At 42.1% G+C, this 17,336-nt stretch overlaps 1 protein-coding gene across 2 annotated transcripts in view; it reads left to right on the top strand.

The window, feature by feature from the left end:
- The window catches only part of ap4e1 (adaptor related protein complex 4 subunit epsilon 1), a 46,545-nt gene extending 31,061 nt beyond the window's left edge, over positions 1–15,484 (top strand). For both annotated transcript variants that reach the window (XM_080436881.1, XM_080436882.1), the window contains exons 20-25: positions 2,193–2,421; positions 3,369–3,536; positions 5,129–5,325; positions 7,769–7,959; positions 12,144–12,304; positions 13,487–15,484. In XM_080436881.1, coding sequence (XP_080293007.1) covers positions 2,193–2,421; positions 3,369–3,536; positions 5,129–5,325; positions 7,769–7,959; positions 12,144–12,304; positions 13,487–13,653 — 1,113 coding nt within the window. In that variant the 3' untranslated portion in view covers positions 13,654–15,484. The remainder of the gene's footprint in view (positions 1–2,192; positions 2,422–3,368; positions 3,537–5,128; positions 5,326–7,768; positions 7,960–12,143; positions 12,305–13,486) is intronic.
- The last annotated feature ends 1,852 nt before the right edge of the window (positions 15,485–17,336 follow it).

Consider the following 17,336-nt stretch of genomic DNA (forward strand, 5'->3'; position numbering starts at 1 on the left):
GACGGAATTGGGCCCAGATTTTAAGAGTAGATATAACAACGAGGTCTGAAGTGAATTGTTTGGGAGAGAGGGGTAGCTTGGCTGTAACCAGAGCAGTAAGGAATGTTGTACTGTAGTACATGCGCTAGCCTCAGACCGACACCAATGTGCATCTGGGGAACGGATCCAGTGTGTAATTTTTTGTATATTTAGTAATAGTAATTACTAAAAGTAAGTAAGTGACAGTAATAGAATAGCAGGTTAGGAAGTACCAGTCCGCCACAGACTCTTGGCCTTTGAAGAAGTTCCTTACGGATTCTGGGGTTTTTGCCGCGCCATAAAAAGGTTGTTATGGTTTTATCAACTGATTTGAAAAATCAGTTGATAAAACTGTCATACAGTTTCTATCTCCCAGGCTTAGCCTGCCAGCTGATCAATCTATTGGGGATTGCTATCAGCCGCAATATGCACTTAAACCCTACCAGCGCCAACAATTTAACCCCAAAATAAGCCCTGTATGACAAACAAGTAACTAAGGGCTACATTTTCTAGGCACTTTTTCTTGGGTCACCACACAAGTCTATGGAGGTATGAGGGCCTGTTTGTTTAGATGTACTGTGTCTGGGCATGAATTCATGTTGTTAAAGGTCGTGTATGCTCTCACGCAATGGCAATAAGACGATAAGATGATGATAAGATTTACAGCTTTATCTCCCCTAAAACCAGCAAACAGTCCTGTCTCTGCAGGCAGGCTCATGACCTGCTTTGAGGACATCAAGTGCTGCATGGCACACACCTTTATACAGCTGAATGTAGCTTTATACAGCTGAATGTAGCTTTATACAGCTGAATGTAGCTTTATACAGCTGAATGAAGCTTTATACAGCTGAATGAAGCTTTATACAGCTGAATGAAGCTTTATACAGCTGAATGTAGCTTTATACAGCTGAATGAAGCTTTATACAGCTGAATGTAGCTTTATACAGCTGAATGAAGCTTTATACAGCTGAATGTAGCTTTATACAGCTGAATGAAGCTTTATACAGCTGAATGTAGCTTTATACAGCTGAATGAAGCTTTATACAGCTGAATGTAGCTTTATACAGCTGAATGAAGCTTTATACAGCTGAATGAAGCTTTATACAGCTGAATGTAGCTTTATACAGCTGAATGAAGTTGGAAGTTGTTCTGTTTGTCTCCCTCACAGTCACTCCATCACAGGGAATACCAACGGTCTTGGTAACCTGTCCACACTTTGGTTGGTTAAACCCAATGCGAAACACCTTGGTGGGATGTTTGATTCTGCCTTTAAGTTTAACAAGCAGGTAAAATATATTTTTCTCCAACGTAGACCTTGAGAAAGTCCTCCATGCCTTTATATCCTTTGGGTTACTGCAACTCCCTGTAGACAGTGCAGGCTTAATGCAAGGACTTACGGTGCTACAGCACTGGGCACCAGCAGGGCAAAAGAGAAAGAACACTCTACTATTGGGTAAAAAGTGCTGAAATATTGAAACAATGGCAAAGAAGCGGTAAAAAGGTCAAACGTGTCGGCAGCACTCGCTGGTGAAGCGATTCTTTTCTGCTGCAATTTTCACATACAACAAAAAACAAGCAAACACAAGAAGAAAAAGGGAGAAACTAGAAAAAGTGCTCCTCGGAGCACAGGTCTCCGCCAGGTCAGGTAGGTTATTGTGGGCCAGAATTGTTCGGAATTTGCCATTGAGGATGGAATACGAAAAATAATAGCAGATCTACAAGCTCATAGTGCGGCACTCGGTGACGCGCTAATGGGTTTGAGTGATTACCGAGCTCGACGGATATTTTCTGCGTCTCTCTTCTCTCTCTCTCTCTCCTGTGTACTCTCCTGTGTACTATCAACACAAAGGCAGAAAAGCCCTAAAATTATTTTTTTATAAAATCAATACACTTTTGCACACCTACAGTATATTAAAACGGTTTAAAAGCCGATGCGTAGGCAAAAAGCAATAGACAACAACATCCAACAATAAAAAACTTGCCCACACACTGCCAGCTGCTATGAGAAAGAATTTAAAAAGCAATGTTTGGGTCATGTGAACCTTCCTGAGGAGAAAGGTCCACATCACTGAAACGGGTGATATTTTTATTGTCCATAAAGCAAGCAGAAATACGATGGAAATAATCATAACAATAACAGCAGTGACACTGAGGTTATGTTTGCTTCACACCAGATGGGAAGGTCAGAGCCGACGCCTCAGCGCTTCCGAAGAAGAGCCAAAGGTCAGGGGTCGTCATCAGACTCCTCCCACTCCTCTAACAGTACCGTGGATCACACAGACCCCCGACACGCCCACCCCTCTGTGGACCCGCCTCCCACTTCAGACCCCAACCACGGCCACCTCTCTGAGGACCCGCCTCCCACTTCAGACCCCAGACACGCCCACCCCTCGCTGGACCAAGGTTATTATTTTTGCGTTGTTATTCTCTCCGCCAGGCCGAAAGGCATGGCCGAGATTATGTTTTGTATCCTGTCCATCCGTCCGACCGACCGTGGTTCCGTCTGTGAACAGCTAATCTCCGGCACTGTTGGCTTGATCGCAGCAAAACTGTGCACACACACACTCCCTGGATGCCAGAGCAGAACCTCTGCCCCAAATTTGTTCACATGGGTCTGTCATAGCGCCGCCAGGAGGCCGATTTGTGAAAAACATTTTTTTTTTTACAGTACTCCTACAGATTTTGTCCAAACATCACCAAATCGGTACACAGTATCTCTATAGTCATTAAACGAAACAGGTCTTTCAGATTTGTTATATTACATCCTGATTGGCTAAGATTGGCTTCCAAAGTTTGCAGGAGTGCTTCGTTTTGAACAAAAAGCCTCAAATCATGAACACAGCGTGAAATTTCCGTGAAATTTTGCATGCATATTCCCACTAGGCAGAGGAAGAAATGCCACTTGAAATTTCTCAGCCTCATGGTGGCGCTATAACAGGCCGACTGTGTAAAAATGTGTATGCGCATTCCCTAGAGGCCAAGGAAAATCCTTTGCCCTGAATTCTTCACATATGCCTTTTATGGCGCCACTTATGTGAAACAATTGTTTTTATATTACTTTCACACAAATCGGTACACATAATCTCTATGGTCATGTAATCAAGACAAGTGCAAGATTCCAAAAGTTCAGAAAAAATATTTTAGCAAATTGTAAAGGCAAATATTGGACTAAAACTAAGGACATTTTCTCCATGGTTTTAGTTAGTTTTGTAAAGACATTATACAGTTTCAGTTTAGTTCTTCTCATTCTTTTGTAAAGCCTTGTTTTTGTTTTTATTTCAGTCAACTGAAATGTATTTTTTTCCCCCGTTAGTTTTAATTAACTTACTGTATACTGACCTCTGCCACAGACGCCCAGCAGTCCCAGAGCTCTCTGGACGCGGCCACAACCAACGGTACCTGCGGTGGGGAAGAGCTCCTCCATCCCGCCACACACACAGACCCAGACACATCCAAGGACCAGAGTCTGGCCTCCCAGCTGCCAGTGGACCTGGCGCAGTTGCAGCGGTCAGCTCAAGGTATATGCTTTTATTAATGCAAAAACAATGGCTTCTACTTCAGCATGATAACGTTCCAGTTAGCTTGGCATCCCCATTGATGATGTAACTCAACCTTCTCCCAGCTCCCTTTTTCTAGTCTGGGTCGGTTCAAGGTAGAAGACAGAGTGCAACATCCCTCAATACGTCTGGTCTTTAACACATTAACACATTGATTGCCAGAATTATTTCAGATTTTTTGAATTTTCATGCCAGGGTTTTTACATTGAAAAAAAAAAGTACTCAGGCTGAGATACAAAACTTTTAAGTTTTAAGTTAACAAGGAAGTGGATGGGAGTTTAGATCTTCGACAAATCATATCTCCTTGGTCTTTGGGTCAAATTAAAAAAAAAGAAGAACATTTTTTTTTTCCTAAAAACGAGTTAACTCGATCTAGGCAATCAATGTGTTAAAGGGATATTTCACTTTCAAAAAAACTTTGGGTCATTTTATCGTCTACTCAGGCTTTTGTAAGCCCCCCAGACCGTTTTTAAGTTGCTTGATTTAGTATTTAGATATTTGATAATCATTTTATCAGACACGCCCCCTTCCTATACAAACCCATTATAACTTCAAACTCCATTTTTAACCTGTTAGATTCATCAAAAACACTCGTCCTTGGTTCTGCTGACTCACCCTGCCCTCCTAATACGTGAGGGGGCCGTGTTTTTTCGATTACTTTTTTCATTTATTTTATTTAAATTTTTTATTGTATTACATTTTTTTCATTTTCCAAAAAAATATTTAAAATAAATGAAAAAAGTTATCGAAAAAACACGGCCCCCTCGCGTATTAGGAGGGCAGGGTGAGTCACCAGAACCAAGGACGGGTGTTTGTGATGAATCTAACATGTTAAAAATAGAGTTTGAACTTATAATGGGTTTGTATAGGAAGGGGGCGTGTCTGATAAAATGAATATCAAATATCTAAATACTGAATAAAGCAACTTAAAAACTGCCTGAGTAGACGATAATATGACCAAAAGTTTTTTTGAAAGTGAAATATCCCTTTAAGACCGGGAACGCATCGCTGTCATTTAAGATTTCTTTGGCTATTCAAAATTAGCAGATCTAGAAGCTTATACTTTGCAGAGTGTTGCGCTACGAGCTTGTAGATCTGCTAGTTTTGATCATGAAATTTGTGCAAATCTTTGAATATATATATATTTTTAAAGCGAACATCTGTCAAATATTTTGTTCCAGAAGTAAAGGTTTGAGCTGCAAATGTTTCGCTTTAAAAGACTTTTAACAAAGTGTTTTATTAATTCTTGGGCCTTTTTTTTCTCCTTCTCTATGCCTTAATGTTACCTAGTTTTTAATTTGACCCTTCGATCGGCGATCACTCTGCAATGGAGGATCGCGTTAGAAATATTATTGTTCCAGGCGTTAGTCGGGACCCTCCGCCGTCTCGCACGCACGCTTTGTTTACATGCACTTCCGCGTCGGGGCTTCTACAGCACGAAACATATCAACGTAAGTGGATGGAAGATATGCTGGCACTAGATGTACCCTATTTTAATAAACCTCTGGCACACGATGTGTTAATATTAATATTAATAATATTATCATCATCAGACATCCGGCTGCCAGTGGACCTGTCTCAGCTCCAGAGGTCAGACATCGTGCCTCTGTGCTCCAGCCAGGGCGGGGTGTCTGTGTCCGGCTGTCACGTCCAGGGAGAGGACACCCTGCTGCTGCTGCTCTTCCTGTCCAACGCCTCGGACGCACACGTCCATCACGTCCTCCTCGACATCACCTCCACACAGCTACAGGTATGTGTGTCCTCCTGGACATCACCTCCACACAGCTACAGGTACGTCTGTCCTCCTGGACATCACCTCCTCACAGCTACAGGTATGTATGTCCTCCTGGACATCACCTCCTCACAGCTACAGGTATGTGTGTCCTCCTGGACATCACCTCCTCACAGCTACAGGTATGTGTGTCCTCCTGGACATCACCTCCTCACAGCTACAGGTATGTGTGTCCTCCTGGACATCACCTCCTCACAGCTACAGGTATGTCTGTCCTCCTGGACATCACCTCCACACAGCTACAGGTATGTGTGTCCTCCTGGACATCACCTCCTCACAGCTACAGGTATGTCTGTCCTCCTGGACATCACCTCCTCACAGCTACAGGTATGTCTGTCCTCCTGGACATCACCTCCTCACAGCTACAGGTATGTCTGTCCTCCTGGACATCACCTCCACACAGCTACAGGTACGTCTGTCCTCCTGGACATCACCTCCACACAGCTACAGGTACGTCTGTCCTCCTGGACATCACCTCCACACAGCTACAGGTACGTCTGTCCTCCTGGACATCACCTCCACACAGCTACAGGTACGTCTGTCCTCCTGGACATCACCTCCACACAGCTACAGGTACGTCTGTCCTCCTGGACATCACCTCCACACAGCTACAGGTACGTCTGTCCTCCTGGACATCACCTCCACACAGCTACAGGTATGTCTGTCGTCCTGGACATCACCTCCACACAGCTACAGGTATGTCTGTCGTCCTGGACATCACCTCCTCACAGCTACAGGTATGTCTGTCCTCCTGGACATCACCTCCTCACAGCTACAGGTATGTCTGTCGTCCTGGACATCACCTCCACACAGCTACAGGTATGTGTGTCCTCCTGGACATCACCTCCACACAGCTACAGGTATGTCCATCGATACTGGACTGTCATTATATCCAACATAGTGTGTGTAATTATACAGTGTTATAAGTACACTGTGGCGCCACCACAATTAATAATAGATCATTGCCATATACAGCTACAGTACTGTATTGACCCGGTTATACAAGACAGTGTGGTGTCTAAGGTGTGAGTCGTTTAGAAGAGTATGTCCTCTTAGCCTGGTTCCATACCATAGACCCCGCCCACTCTCTGAGTGGACTGACTCTTGGTCTGGAGTTGTAAAGGTGAACCTAAGACTTCTCCGGTACAAAATGCGTTGTCCAATGAGAGGCGGAGGTGGGCGTGGGGATCCCTTAGGATTGGTTTAGGGAATTTCTAATCCCCGACACTGGAGCCAATTTCAGACTGAAGCTCCATGCAGCTTCAGTCTGATAATCAGGCTGATGTCCTCTACTTCTGTGTGTGTCCGTACGTCCGTCCACGGCACGCTGCCGTCACCCATACACACACACACACACACACACACACACACACACACACACACACACACACACACACACACACCTTCACACCAGACACAGTCCTCCCTTAAGTCTTCAGTGATTCACACGTCGAGTAAGAAGTCCATCAGTCAGACGGTTCTTGAGGTGCTCCAGCACACCAGTGGTGGAAGAAGTACTCAGATATTTTACTTAAGTGAAAGTAGCAATACTACAATAGAAAAATACTGTGTTACAAGTAAAAGGCTTAGCTGTGTTCAAAAGGTTACTTAAAATTGTAAATGCAAATTTGCCCGATATGCCCCCTATTCCCGCATATCTGAGTAAATACCTCCAAAAGGTTAGCGACACCCACAGTCACAATACCAGAGGGAGCGTTAACAACAATTTGGTACCACCCACCCATAAAACAAACATGGGCAAATTCTCCTTCTACAGCACTGCCACCCAGGATTGGAATAGTCTAACCCCATCCCTCAAAAAATGCAGTTCGCTGGGCTCATTTAAAAGAGCCTTACAAAAATCACCTTTCAGGAGGCCAAAGGAGGAGGTAGTACCATTTTCCCGTTACATTTTTTGCCTAATAAAACATTCAATCAATCAAATCAATCAATGAGTAAAAGTACAAAAGTATTGGCATCAAATATACTTAAAGTACCAAAAGTAAAAGTACTAAAATGTTTGAAAATAGCCTATGTATAAAATAGGGCTAAAGTGGTTAATGCATGTGTTATGATAATTTATATCTATAAAGTAACTAGTAACACAAGATTTCAGATACTTGTAGTGGAGTAAAAGTACAATATTTGCCTCTGAGATGTAGTGAAGTAGAAGTAAAAGTATTGAAAATGTAAAATACTTCAGTAAAGTAAAGATACCTCAAAATTGTACAGTCATTTGAGATCAAAGTAGGAAAAAAAGGCTATATGTTATTTAGTCCGGACTTGTCCTTTAACTGCTGTGCTGCCTCTGTGCGACTGAAATTCCCCCGCGGGATCAATAAAGGTATCTATCTGCTGGAGATAACTGACCTTTTTTTCTTTTGTTTTCCATGTGTTTCAGGTGTGCAGTGTGTGTGCCAGTCCACTAGGGGGCGTGCAGGCTCACAGCGTGGAGGTGTGTCAGTACTCTCTGCTCATGGAGACGCCGGCGGCTCACGCGGAGCTGAGCGGCAACATCTCCTACCAGCCAGCAGGGGGCGACCTTCAGTCACAGAGCTTCACCTACACCCTGTCTCTGGCCGACTTCATCAGGTACGTCAATGTACATGACATCACTTCCTGTTACCGTTTAACCACAAGAACCCCAGCGTCCTTTATTCTGGGGGTGAACATTCAGCAAAAAAATGGCCGCTATTCACCTTATTCCTGGCCACACCCACCAGGTAGGGGAGTAGTGGTTTCCTCTTTACTAGTGTTGCCATGTCTGCTTATACTAAGCGACTTTGGGCTTGCTTCCTAATGTTTTTTTAAACAAGTGGTTCAGTAATTTTTTCATTTCAAGTTCCCCCCAGATTAAACTTAAATGAAACTATCTTTGGACCCCCATCTGAAAGTATTTTGTGCCAGGGACCCCCATACAAAAAAGTAAAAAATCCCCCAATATTTGTTTTAAATAGCAGATCTACAAGCTCACAACGTGTCACGATGTGGCGCGTTATGAGCTTGTAGATCTGCTATTTTCAAATAGGTAAATGGTAAAAGCAATGGTTATACTTCTTTTGGGCTTGTTTTCATAGACCTGGCCGCTTGTTTCTCTTGCGAAATCTGGCAACACACTGATTACCTGCATTACACCTGTAGTCTAGTGGGGAGGAAGTGAACACATATTGAATGAAGCAGCAGAAAAGGGCAATGGTGCTGCCCTGGAGAAGTCCATGAATAAGGTGAATAAAAGCTCTTGCGGATCACAGCAAGACACATTGTGATCATCACTGGGCTGTGGACCCATTAACCCATTAAGGCCTGAGGTTCCGATTCTACAAAATGTCTTCTAAATCAGTTTTTTGAAAAAAACGTATATGTCGCTATGTCAGTGGTTTTCAAACTTTTTCATGTCAAGGACCCCAAAATGTATATGTATTTGGCCGCAGACCCCCTTCTCAAAATATTTTGTTCCCAGGACCCCCCCCCCCCCCCCAGAAGCAAAGATTTGAGTTACCAATGTTCGTTTAAAAATATATATGTCACAGGGAAATTGGCATTCCAGGGAAATTGAAAGGGGAGCGCTTGTTTTTAGACGCGGGCGGGGCTGCTAGGCGGGACTTTGATGCGAGGACGACGACGACAACAACATAGCAACCAGGAAAAGCAAGCACCAGCCTTAGTGGCGCACTTTGATAATCATTGGACTCCCCATCCACTACCACTGGGAGTCTGGGTTTGACTCCCGCTTGGGACATTAATTTTTCAAACAACCGCAGACTACTTTTTTTCGCCGATAAAGTATAGTTTTGGACCATGACGGAGGCGCGCCGACTCAGCAGACCTTGAGGCCGAGCGCCTCCAGGCACGAGTGCCCGCGCCGACCGGCCGATGGTCTGCTAGTCGACTAAGCGCCGTCCGAGTTATGTACCGATAGGCACAGAATCGTAAATGATGTTGTGGGGACTGCGTTTGCCCCAACTGCCACTCACTGCACTAACATAGCCCGCCAGCCCCGCCCCCTCGCCCCCTTGTGCTTCAACTGCATGGAATAAGGCTGTTCGCGGGTGTGCCTGTGTGCGTGCTCGTTTGTGTGTGGTGTGGGGCTCATGTCTGGCTTGCATTGCCCTCTAGCGTTGGGTCTACAGAATTGCCTGTGGGGCGGTGAAAACAAGCGCTCCCCTTTCAATTTCCCTGGAATGCCAATTTCCCTGTAACATATATATTCAAAGATTTGCACAAATTTTCTCGATTTATCAAAAATAGCAGATCTACAAGCTCGTAGCGCGGCACTCATGAGCTTGTATATCTGCTATTTTTGAATAGCCAAAGTGTAAAATAATGCTTTTTTAGCTCAAATCTAAAAATGACACAGATGCGTTCCAGGTCTTAATGGGTTAAGAGACCGATTCTACAAATGCCTTCATAATCAGTAGTACTCACACGATTTTTTTCAAAAGTATTTTTCAATAGCCAGCGCTAAAATCTAAAATGACACCCGATGCTTTCCTGGTTTTAATGGGTTAAAAAGGAAGCTTAGTGGCTGCGTTTGATTGGTGAAACGGAGTCATGTGACAGAGCCTTTGGTATTAGTCTCTCTGACAGAAATAAACAAACAGATCACTGTAAATAAAAAAAATAAAAAAAATTCAATGGAGCGTAGTCCGGTGCAAAAGAGTAAAAGAACCGTTTCTTCTTCACAAATTAAAGGTAGGGTAAGTGATATTTTTTGGTTAAAACAAAAAGTATTTTTTTTAAAGGTTAAAGCACTATATTCTGATAGTAATCATTGCTATAGAGTGTTTGTTCAGTAACAGATGTCTCCCCGTCTCTCCAGCTCTTTAATAAACAGAAAACATTTTCCGGTAGGTGTCAAAATCTCAGCCAATCAAGAGAAAGCACCCATTTTTAAGCTTCATTTTTATAGTGTTCCAGTTCAAATTTTGCCTGCTCATTTCTTAGTGTCATCACTTCCAATTTCACTTGTTTAATCTGTATCCTGATTGAGTTCTCTGTCCTGATTGGATAAAATTGGAAATGAAACTGAAACTGAAACGAAAATGCATTTTCTGTTTTATAAAGAGCTGGAGAGACAAGGAGACTCCTAATACTGAACAAACACTCTATAGCAATGAGTACTATCACAATATAGAGCTATTTAACACTTATTTTATCCAAAGAAAATCACTTACCCTACCTTTAACTCAATGAAAAGTTAAAAGTATGTTGCATTAGAACTACACGAGTATCCATAAGGTTACTTATGGATACTCGTGGATACTTATTATGTTTTACCCCCTGTCCGTCCGTGTGTCCGTCCGTGTGTCCGTCTGTCACCAGCTAATCTCCGGCACCGTTGGCCCGGTCGCTCCGAAACTGTGCACACACACTCCCTGGATGCCAATTCAGAACCCTCTGCCCAATTTTTCACATGGGCCTGTTATAGCGCCACCAGGAGACCGATTTGTGCAAAACCCATTTTTTTATATATTACTCTTACAGATTTTATCCAAACGTCATGCAAATCAGTACACAGTATCTCTACAGTCATGTGATCAACACGGATCTGTCGGATTTCCAATATTCCATCCTCATTGCCTAAGGTTGGCTTCCAAAGTTTGCAGGATTGGTCCGTTTTGAACAAAAAGCCTCAAAGTATGCACGCAGAAATTTCACATGCACATTCCCACTAGGCCAAGGAAGAATTGCCACCCTTTTCACATTGGCCTGTTATAGCGCCACCAGCAGGTCTAATTTAGCAAAACACTTTTTGGAACAAAATGCCTCAAATCATGAATGCAGTGTCTGATTGCTGTGAAAGGCCTACGAATAAATGGCACGGTTGGCACCCTATTCACATTGGCCTATTATAGCGCCACCAGGAGGCCAGAATAACGTACCTGACCTGGCGGAGACCTGTGCTCCGAGGAGCACTTTTTCTAGTTAGTAAATGTAACTTGTTACTAATATCAAACAGACAGTCTGATATGTGGATGTAGAGGCATGGTGGACAGTAAACTGGACCCTGCATATACAGTATCCATGTAGTTTTTGTTTTTTTTAGTTGCCTTTCACATTGGAAATTGTATGCATTTAATTATTATTGTCTCCGCCAGGCCGAAGGCGTGGCCGAGACTACGTTTTTCAGATCACCAGGAGGCCGAGTTTTTCGAAAAGGAATTGGCTATTGCTAATACAGCTTTTGTTCCAGCATCACGCAAATCGGTACACAGTATCTCTATAGTCATGTGATCAAGACGGATCTGTCAGATTTGTCATATTCCATCCCTGATTGGCTAATATCGGCTTCCAAAGTTTCCATGAGTGGTCCGTTTTGAACAAAATGCCTAAGATCATGAACGCAGCGTGCGATTGCCGTGAAAGGCCGCGGCAGAAATGCCACCCTTTTTCACATTGGCCTATTGTAGCGCCACCAAGAGGCTGATTGTTGCGAAACATTTCTTTTTTATGTTACTCCTACACATTTTGTCCAAACATCACGCAAATCGGTACACGTCATCTCTATAGTCATGACTGAATTCCGAACATTGCTGGCCCACAATAACCTACCTGACCTGGTGGAGACCTGATTACATTTTTTCTGTAATCATTATCTCTGCCTATTATGTCACACAATACATTAAAAATGCATGTTATAATAGTATTATTTTTAAACTGTTAGATGGTATCAAAGATGGAAGCCATTATCAAACCCATAACCTCCACTATTCTCTGATAAGGGAGGTTCAAAGTGCTACGTGTTTAAATGTTTCCCTGTCTCTGCTTGTGTCCAGGCCATTCCCTGTGTCTACAGACGAGTACGGGTCCATGTGGCTGTCTTTCTCTCATGACACCAGGCAGAACCTGTCTCTCTGTCAGGACGTCCAGGACCCGCTCACTGCCACCCTGACACTGCTGAGGGACAAACTACAGCTCCATCTGGTGGACATTATAGGTACTGTAGGCTGCTTGATTATACGTCCATGATTTCCATACTTAGATTCAGGATTTCATATCATATCTCATAGAGATGTATGGTATCGTTACTGTCGGACAGAAACCTCTATTGTCCATATTTTAACTTTTTGTGTTAATAAATTAACGCCCTGCTTGATCATACTACAGCGTCACACAAAAAGATCAAAAGTAACAGATCTTCAAGCTCAAAACGTGGCGCGAAGTGCCGCGTTTCGAGCTTTGAATTTGTTTAGTTACTTTGAGAGAGAGACAAAGTAACTCAAGTTTTCACATTTTTAAGTGGAGTAAAAGTACAATATTTGCCTCTGAGATGTAGTGGAGAAGTAAAAGTATTGAACATTGGAAATACACCACCGATTTTTACCATGCTCTGCTCAACTCAACTGAATCAAAACGAACGCGGAACTGCCTCTCATCTACCGACGGCGGGGGCGTTGTCACATTCTAACACAGCTCAAAACCCTGTAATTTTACCTGCACTGGTGGCGTGGCTCGTTAACTCATTGAGTGCCATTAACGTGTTTCACACGTTTTACCGCTATGGTGCAACGTGGCATTAACGTGTTTCACGTGTTTTTGAAAAAAAATGAAAAAAACTAAAAAATATATGTTTTCCAAGATATCATTATCTGAAGATTTGCAGCTCCATCCACTCCTTGTTTAACTTATAACTGAAAAAGGCTGTATCTCGCTTCCTAAGCACTTTTTTTTTACTTTGAAAAAAATAAAAAATAAATAAATCGTACTGGCCAGAAATAGCCAGAAATAATTCGGGCACTCAATGAGTTAAGCATTGGACTGCCGACTTCAATTTCCAGTGATCGAAATCCCGCTAACGACCTTCTTTTTCCGACAACGATAAACCGATAAAGTACAGTTTTGGACCGCGATGGAAAAAGTGAACTGTGGTTGGTCACATGACTGTCAAAGTGAACTCTGGTTGGTCACATGACTGTCAAAGTGAACTCTGTTTGGTCACATGACTGTCAAAGTGAACTCTGGTTGGTCACATGACTGTCAAAGTGAACTCTGTTTGGTCACATGACTGTCAAAGTGAACTCTGGTTGGTCACATGACTGTCAAAGTGAACTGTGGTTGGTCACATGACTGTCAAAGTGAACTGTGGTTGGTCACATGATCCGTGTTGTGTGTCCCACAGGGTCGGAGGGCATCGTGGCGTGTCGTCTCCTGCAGGGTCAGCCGTGTCTCATGCACTGTCGTATCCATGGCGACAGTCTGGCCGTGTGGCTGCGCTCGCCCGTCCCAGAGCTGCCCGACTGTCTGCTGTACCACTGTCAGAGAGTACTGACCCAGGATCAGTCCTGATGTCTCCTCTATCACTGTCAAACACATAACATCTGACCCCAGATCTGTCCTAATGTCTGCTGTATACCAGTGACCCAGGATCAGTCCTAATGTCACAGAGTGCTGCAACCATAGATATATATAAAGGCTAGATGACTCACCCGCGCTGCTGGCCAATGGAGTACGACGTTGCCACATGGCGGCCATCTTGCGACGGTCATTCATAACATTATGTCTATGGTGTACTTTGAAATAACCATAGCGTGCTCAATTTTCATCCGATTTTCAAACGGTTTGGTGTGTTGTAAACACCAAAGATGTAGTTATGATACTGCATACTTAATTTTATATTTAAAAAAAAACATGATTATAATTATAAGTATGCAGTATCATAACTACGTCTTTGGTGTTTACAACACACCAAACCGTTTGAAAATCGGATGAAAATTGAGCACGCTATGGTTATTTCAAAGTATATGCACCATAGACATAATGTTATGAATGACCGTCCCAAGATGGCCGCGGTTGAGCTACGCTTGCGACGCCCCCTTGAGCCATCTAGCCTTTATATATATCTATGGCTGCAACCACATAACATCCGATCCTAGATGTCCTTGTTTTAGGAAACACGACGCTAGTGTGTGTGGGGCTACACTGTATATACAGTACCTTCACACTGTTTCACAAAATGACACTTGGTCTGACAAGTGTAACATCACTGCTGGTGTCCACAGCTGTCATTCACAGCTGAAATGAATGATTTTTCATTATTATTGTTATTGTTATTGTTATTGTTATTGTTATTATTATTATTATCATGTGTGTTTTGGTTGAAGTATTTATTAAGTGTGTAAAAGCAGACGGTCACACTGTCAGTCAGGGGACTTTTCTTCAAGACTCAACGACTCAGTCACCACGACTGATTTCAATCGTTTGGATTCTCTTGTCTTCCTCTAAAGCAGCGGTTCTCAACCAGTGGTCCGGGGACCATCAGTGGTCCTTGAGGGGGTTCCAGGTGGTCCCCAGCTAAATGACGAAGAGTTGGTGGTAACCAAATGGACCCTTATTAGATCTTTAACTCTTGAGAGTGTAAAATGAATGGTTTAATTTTTACACTCTCAAGAGTAAAAGTATTGTTTAACATCTGCATATGCAATTTACAAGAAGTCTACACAATTTAGAGAATGTAGAAGAATTGTTATTTTGATCAACGTTTGCCTGTTATCTCTCCTATTGGAACCAATCAATACAGCATGGATGGAATTGTGGACAAAATCTCATCCAACGATAACAACATATTCTAAGTCTTGGGTCCGAGGGTCTAAATCTCATCAAACGGTGGTTCCCGTGGCTCAAATGGCGAATAAATAATGGACTTTGATATGAAAAGGGTTGAAAATCACTGCTCTAAAGGATGACTTATACTTGGTTGTGTGCCTTGTGTCAAACACTGACAATAACCTCTATAGAATAATTAGGTATTTTTGTCTAGCAACCAAGTTTAGCCCATTAAGACCGGGAACGCATGTGTGTGTCATTTTAAGATTTTCTTTGGCTATATAAAAATAGCAGATACACGAGCTCATCCGCTCTATGAGCTTGTAGATCTGCTATTTTATTTTTCTTAAAGCGAAAGCTTTTAACTCAAATCTTTGCTTCTGGGGATTTTACAAATGTCTTCTAAATCCTAACAGTTTTTTTTCCTAAAGTTTTTTTTATATTTTCTTTTTTACTTATGTTGCTATATTATCAATGGTTTTCAAACTTTTTTTCATGTCAAGGACCCCCAAAATAATATGTATTTGTCCGCGGACCCCCTCCCATCTAAATTTTTTTAGATGGACCCCCAGAAGCAAAGATTTGAGTTAAAAATGTATATAAAAGATTTGCACAAATGATTTAAAAAAAAAATAGCAGATCTACAAGCTCATAGCGCGACACTTGGTGCCGCGCTATGAGCTTGTAGATCTGCTATTTTTTAATAGCCAAAGAAATCTTAAAATGACACACATGCGGCCTTAAAGGTTTAAATCATAACTTACTTTAGCCCATGTGTGGCTGTTAAATTCAAGCCTTACAGTAATAATAGATATGACAGTTTGTTTTAAGATGAAGGAGTATTTGAATGGGTCGAACTAGCAATAGAATCCACGTTCAGAAGGATCTTATGTAAACACTAGAATGGTCTCAGACATTTCATAAAAGCAAAGATCAAAGCCTCAATCTGTGATTTCTTCAACTGTTTGGCTGTAATGCAGAACAACAGGAGCAATAGGTTTAGGACGATGACACCAAAACATCTTGGATTCGGCGCTGAGCCTCTTCCCTCTTATCTCTCCACAACTGAGGGAATCCTTGTTTATTTTTTTATTTCACCTTTTATTTGACCAGGAATAGTCCCATTGAGATTTAAAAAAAAATCTCTTTTGCAAGGAGGGAGTCCCATGGCTAAAACAGCAGCACACAAAGTTTCAGGGAAAAATAACACATCAACATAAAACATAAATCCCCCAAAACAGAACGGATCGGACAAGAAAGGCCCACAAACATTGAGCGAAGGCGTCAGTGGTGAAAAAAGTACTACATTTATTTACTTAAGTGAAAGTATCAATACTGCAATGTAGAAACATTCTGTTACAAGTAAAAGTCCGGTAATCCAATTTTTATTCAGTAAAAGTACAAAAGTATTGGCATCAGAATGTACTTAAAGTACCAAAAGTAAAGGTACTCATCATTATGCAGAATGTCCCGTTTCACAATTCACAATTAATACATTTTGAAAATAGCAGATCTACAAGCTCACAATGTGTCGCATTGTGACGCAGTGGAAAGCCTGGTATCTGTTCTGAATGAATCAGTGTTATTTATCCGGTCTGGACTCAGCATAAACTCCCAAAAATGCAGTTTTCTGTGTTTGTGCCACAGCGTTACCGTTCCCTCACACACATGAATGCCAAGTCGACTAGCCTATAGTCTCAGCAGTCGCTACAAGTTATAGGATCAAACATGGGCTTAAACAAAGTACTTGAAGAAACTTGCCTGATTCATAAGAATCAACATCTTGATGGAGAAACCCGTGGCACAAACAGGGAAAGGTTTTTTTTTAATCCTTTTTAAGTGTTTAAAGCAGTGGTTCTCAAAGTGAGGTCCAAGGACCCCTCAGGGTTTCGTGATGGACCACTGTAACTCTGAGAGTGTACAAATGGAACCAAATGGACCCGTAAGGGTGCATTTGGTTCCATTTGTACACTCTCAGAGTTAGGTTTGAGAGCCATTGATTTAAGGGTTCGTTCATGCATCTGATTAGCAAGTCCACTAAGATGGTTGAATTCAAAGAGGTCTTTGATTGTTATATTTTTGTATTGATGCATTATTTGAAACGTATTTATTGGAGATATATTCTTACAATCTACAAGCTCATAGCGTGGCACTCTTGCAGATCTGCTTTGAATATGTATAGTTTTTTAAAGCGATCATTTTTAACTCAAATCTTTGCTTCTGTTGGGTCCCTGGCACAAAACGTTTTCAGATGGGGGTCCGTGGCCAAATATATAACAATTTAGGGGTCCTTTCCTTGGCATGAAAAAGGTTGAAAACCACTGATTTACAGGAAATAGAAGGAAAAAAATGTGTTCCAATATACAGTAGTTATTATTTAAGTCATCAACAAGTTCTTGTTAATACTTTTCATTCGTTCAATATTT

Source organism: Gymnoscopelus braueri, assembly GCF_963280865.1.
Source record: "Gymnoscopelus braueri genome assembly, chromosome: 9".
Classification (NCBI taxonomy): Eukaryota; Metazoa; Chordata; class Actinopteri; order Myctophiformes; family Myctophidae; genus Gymnoscopelus; species Gymnoscopelus braueri.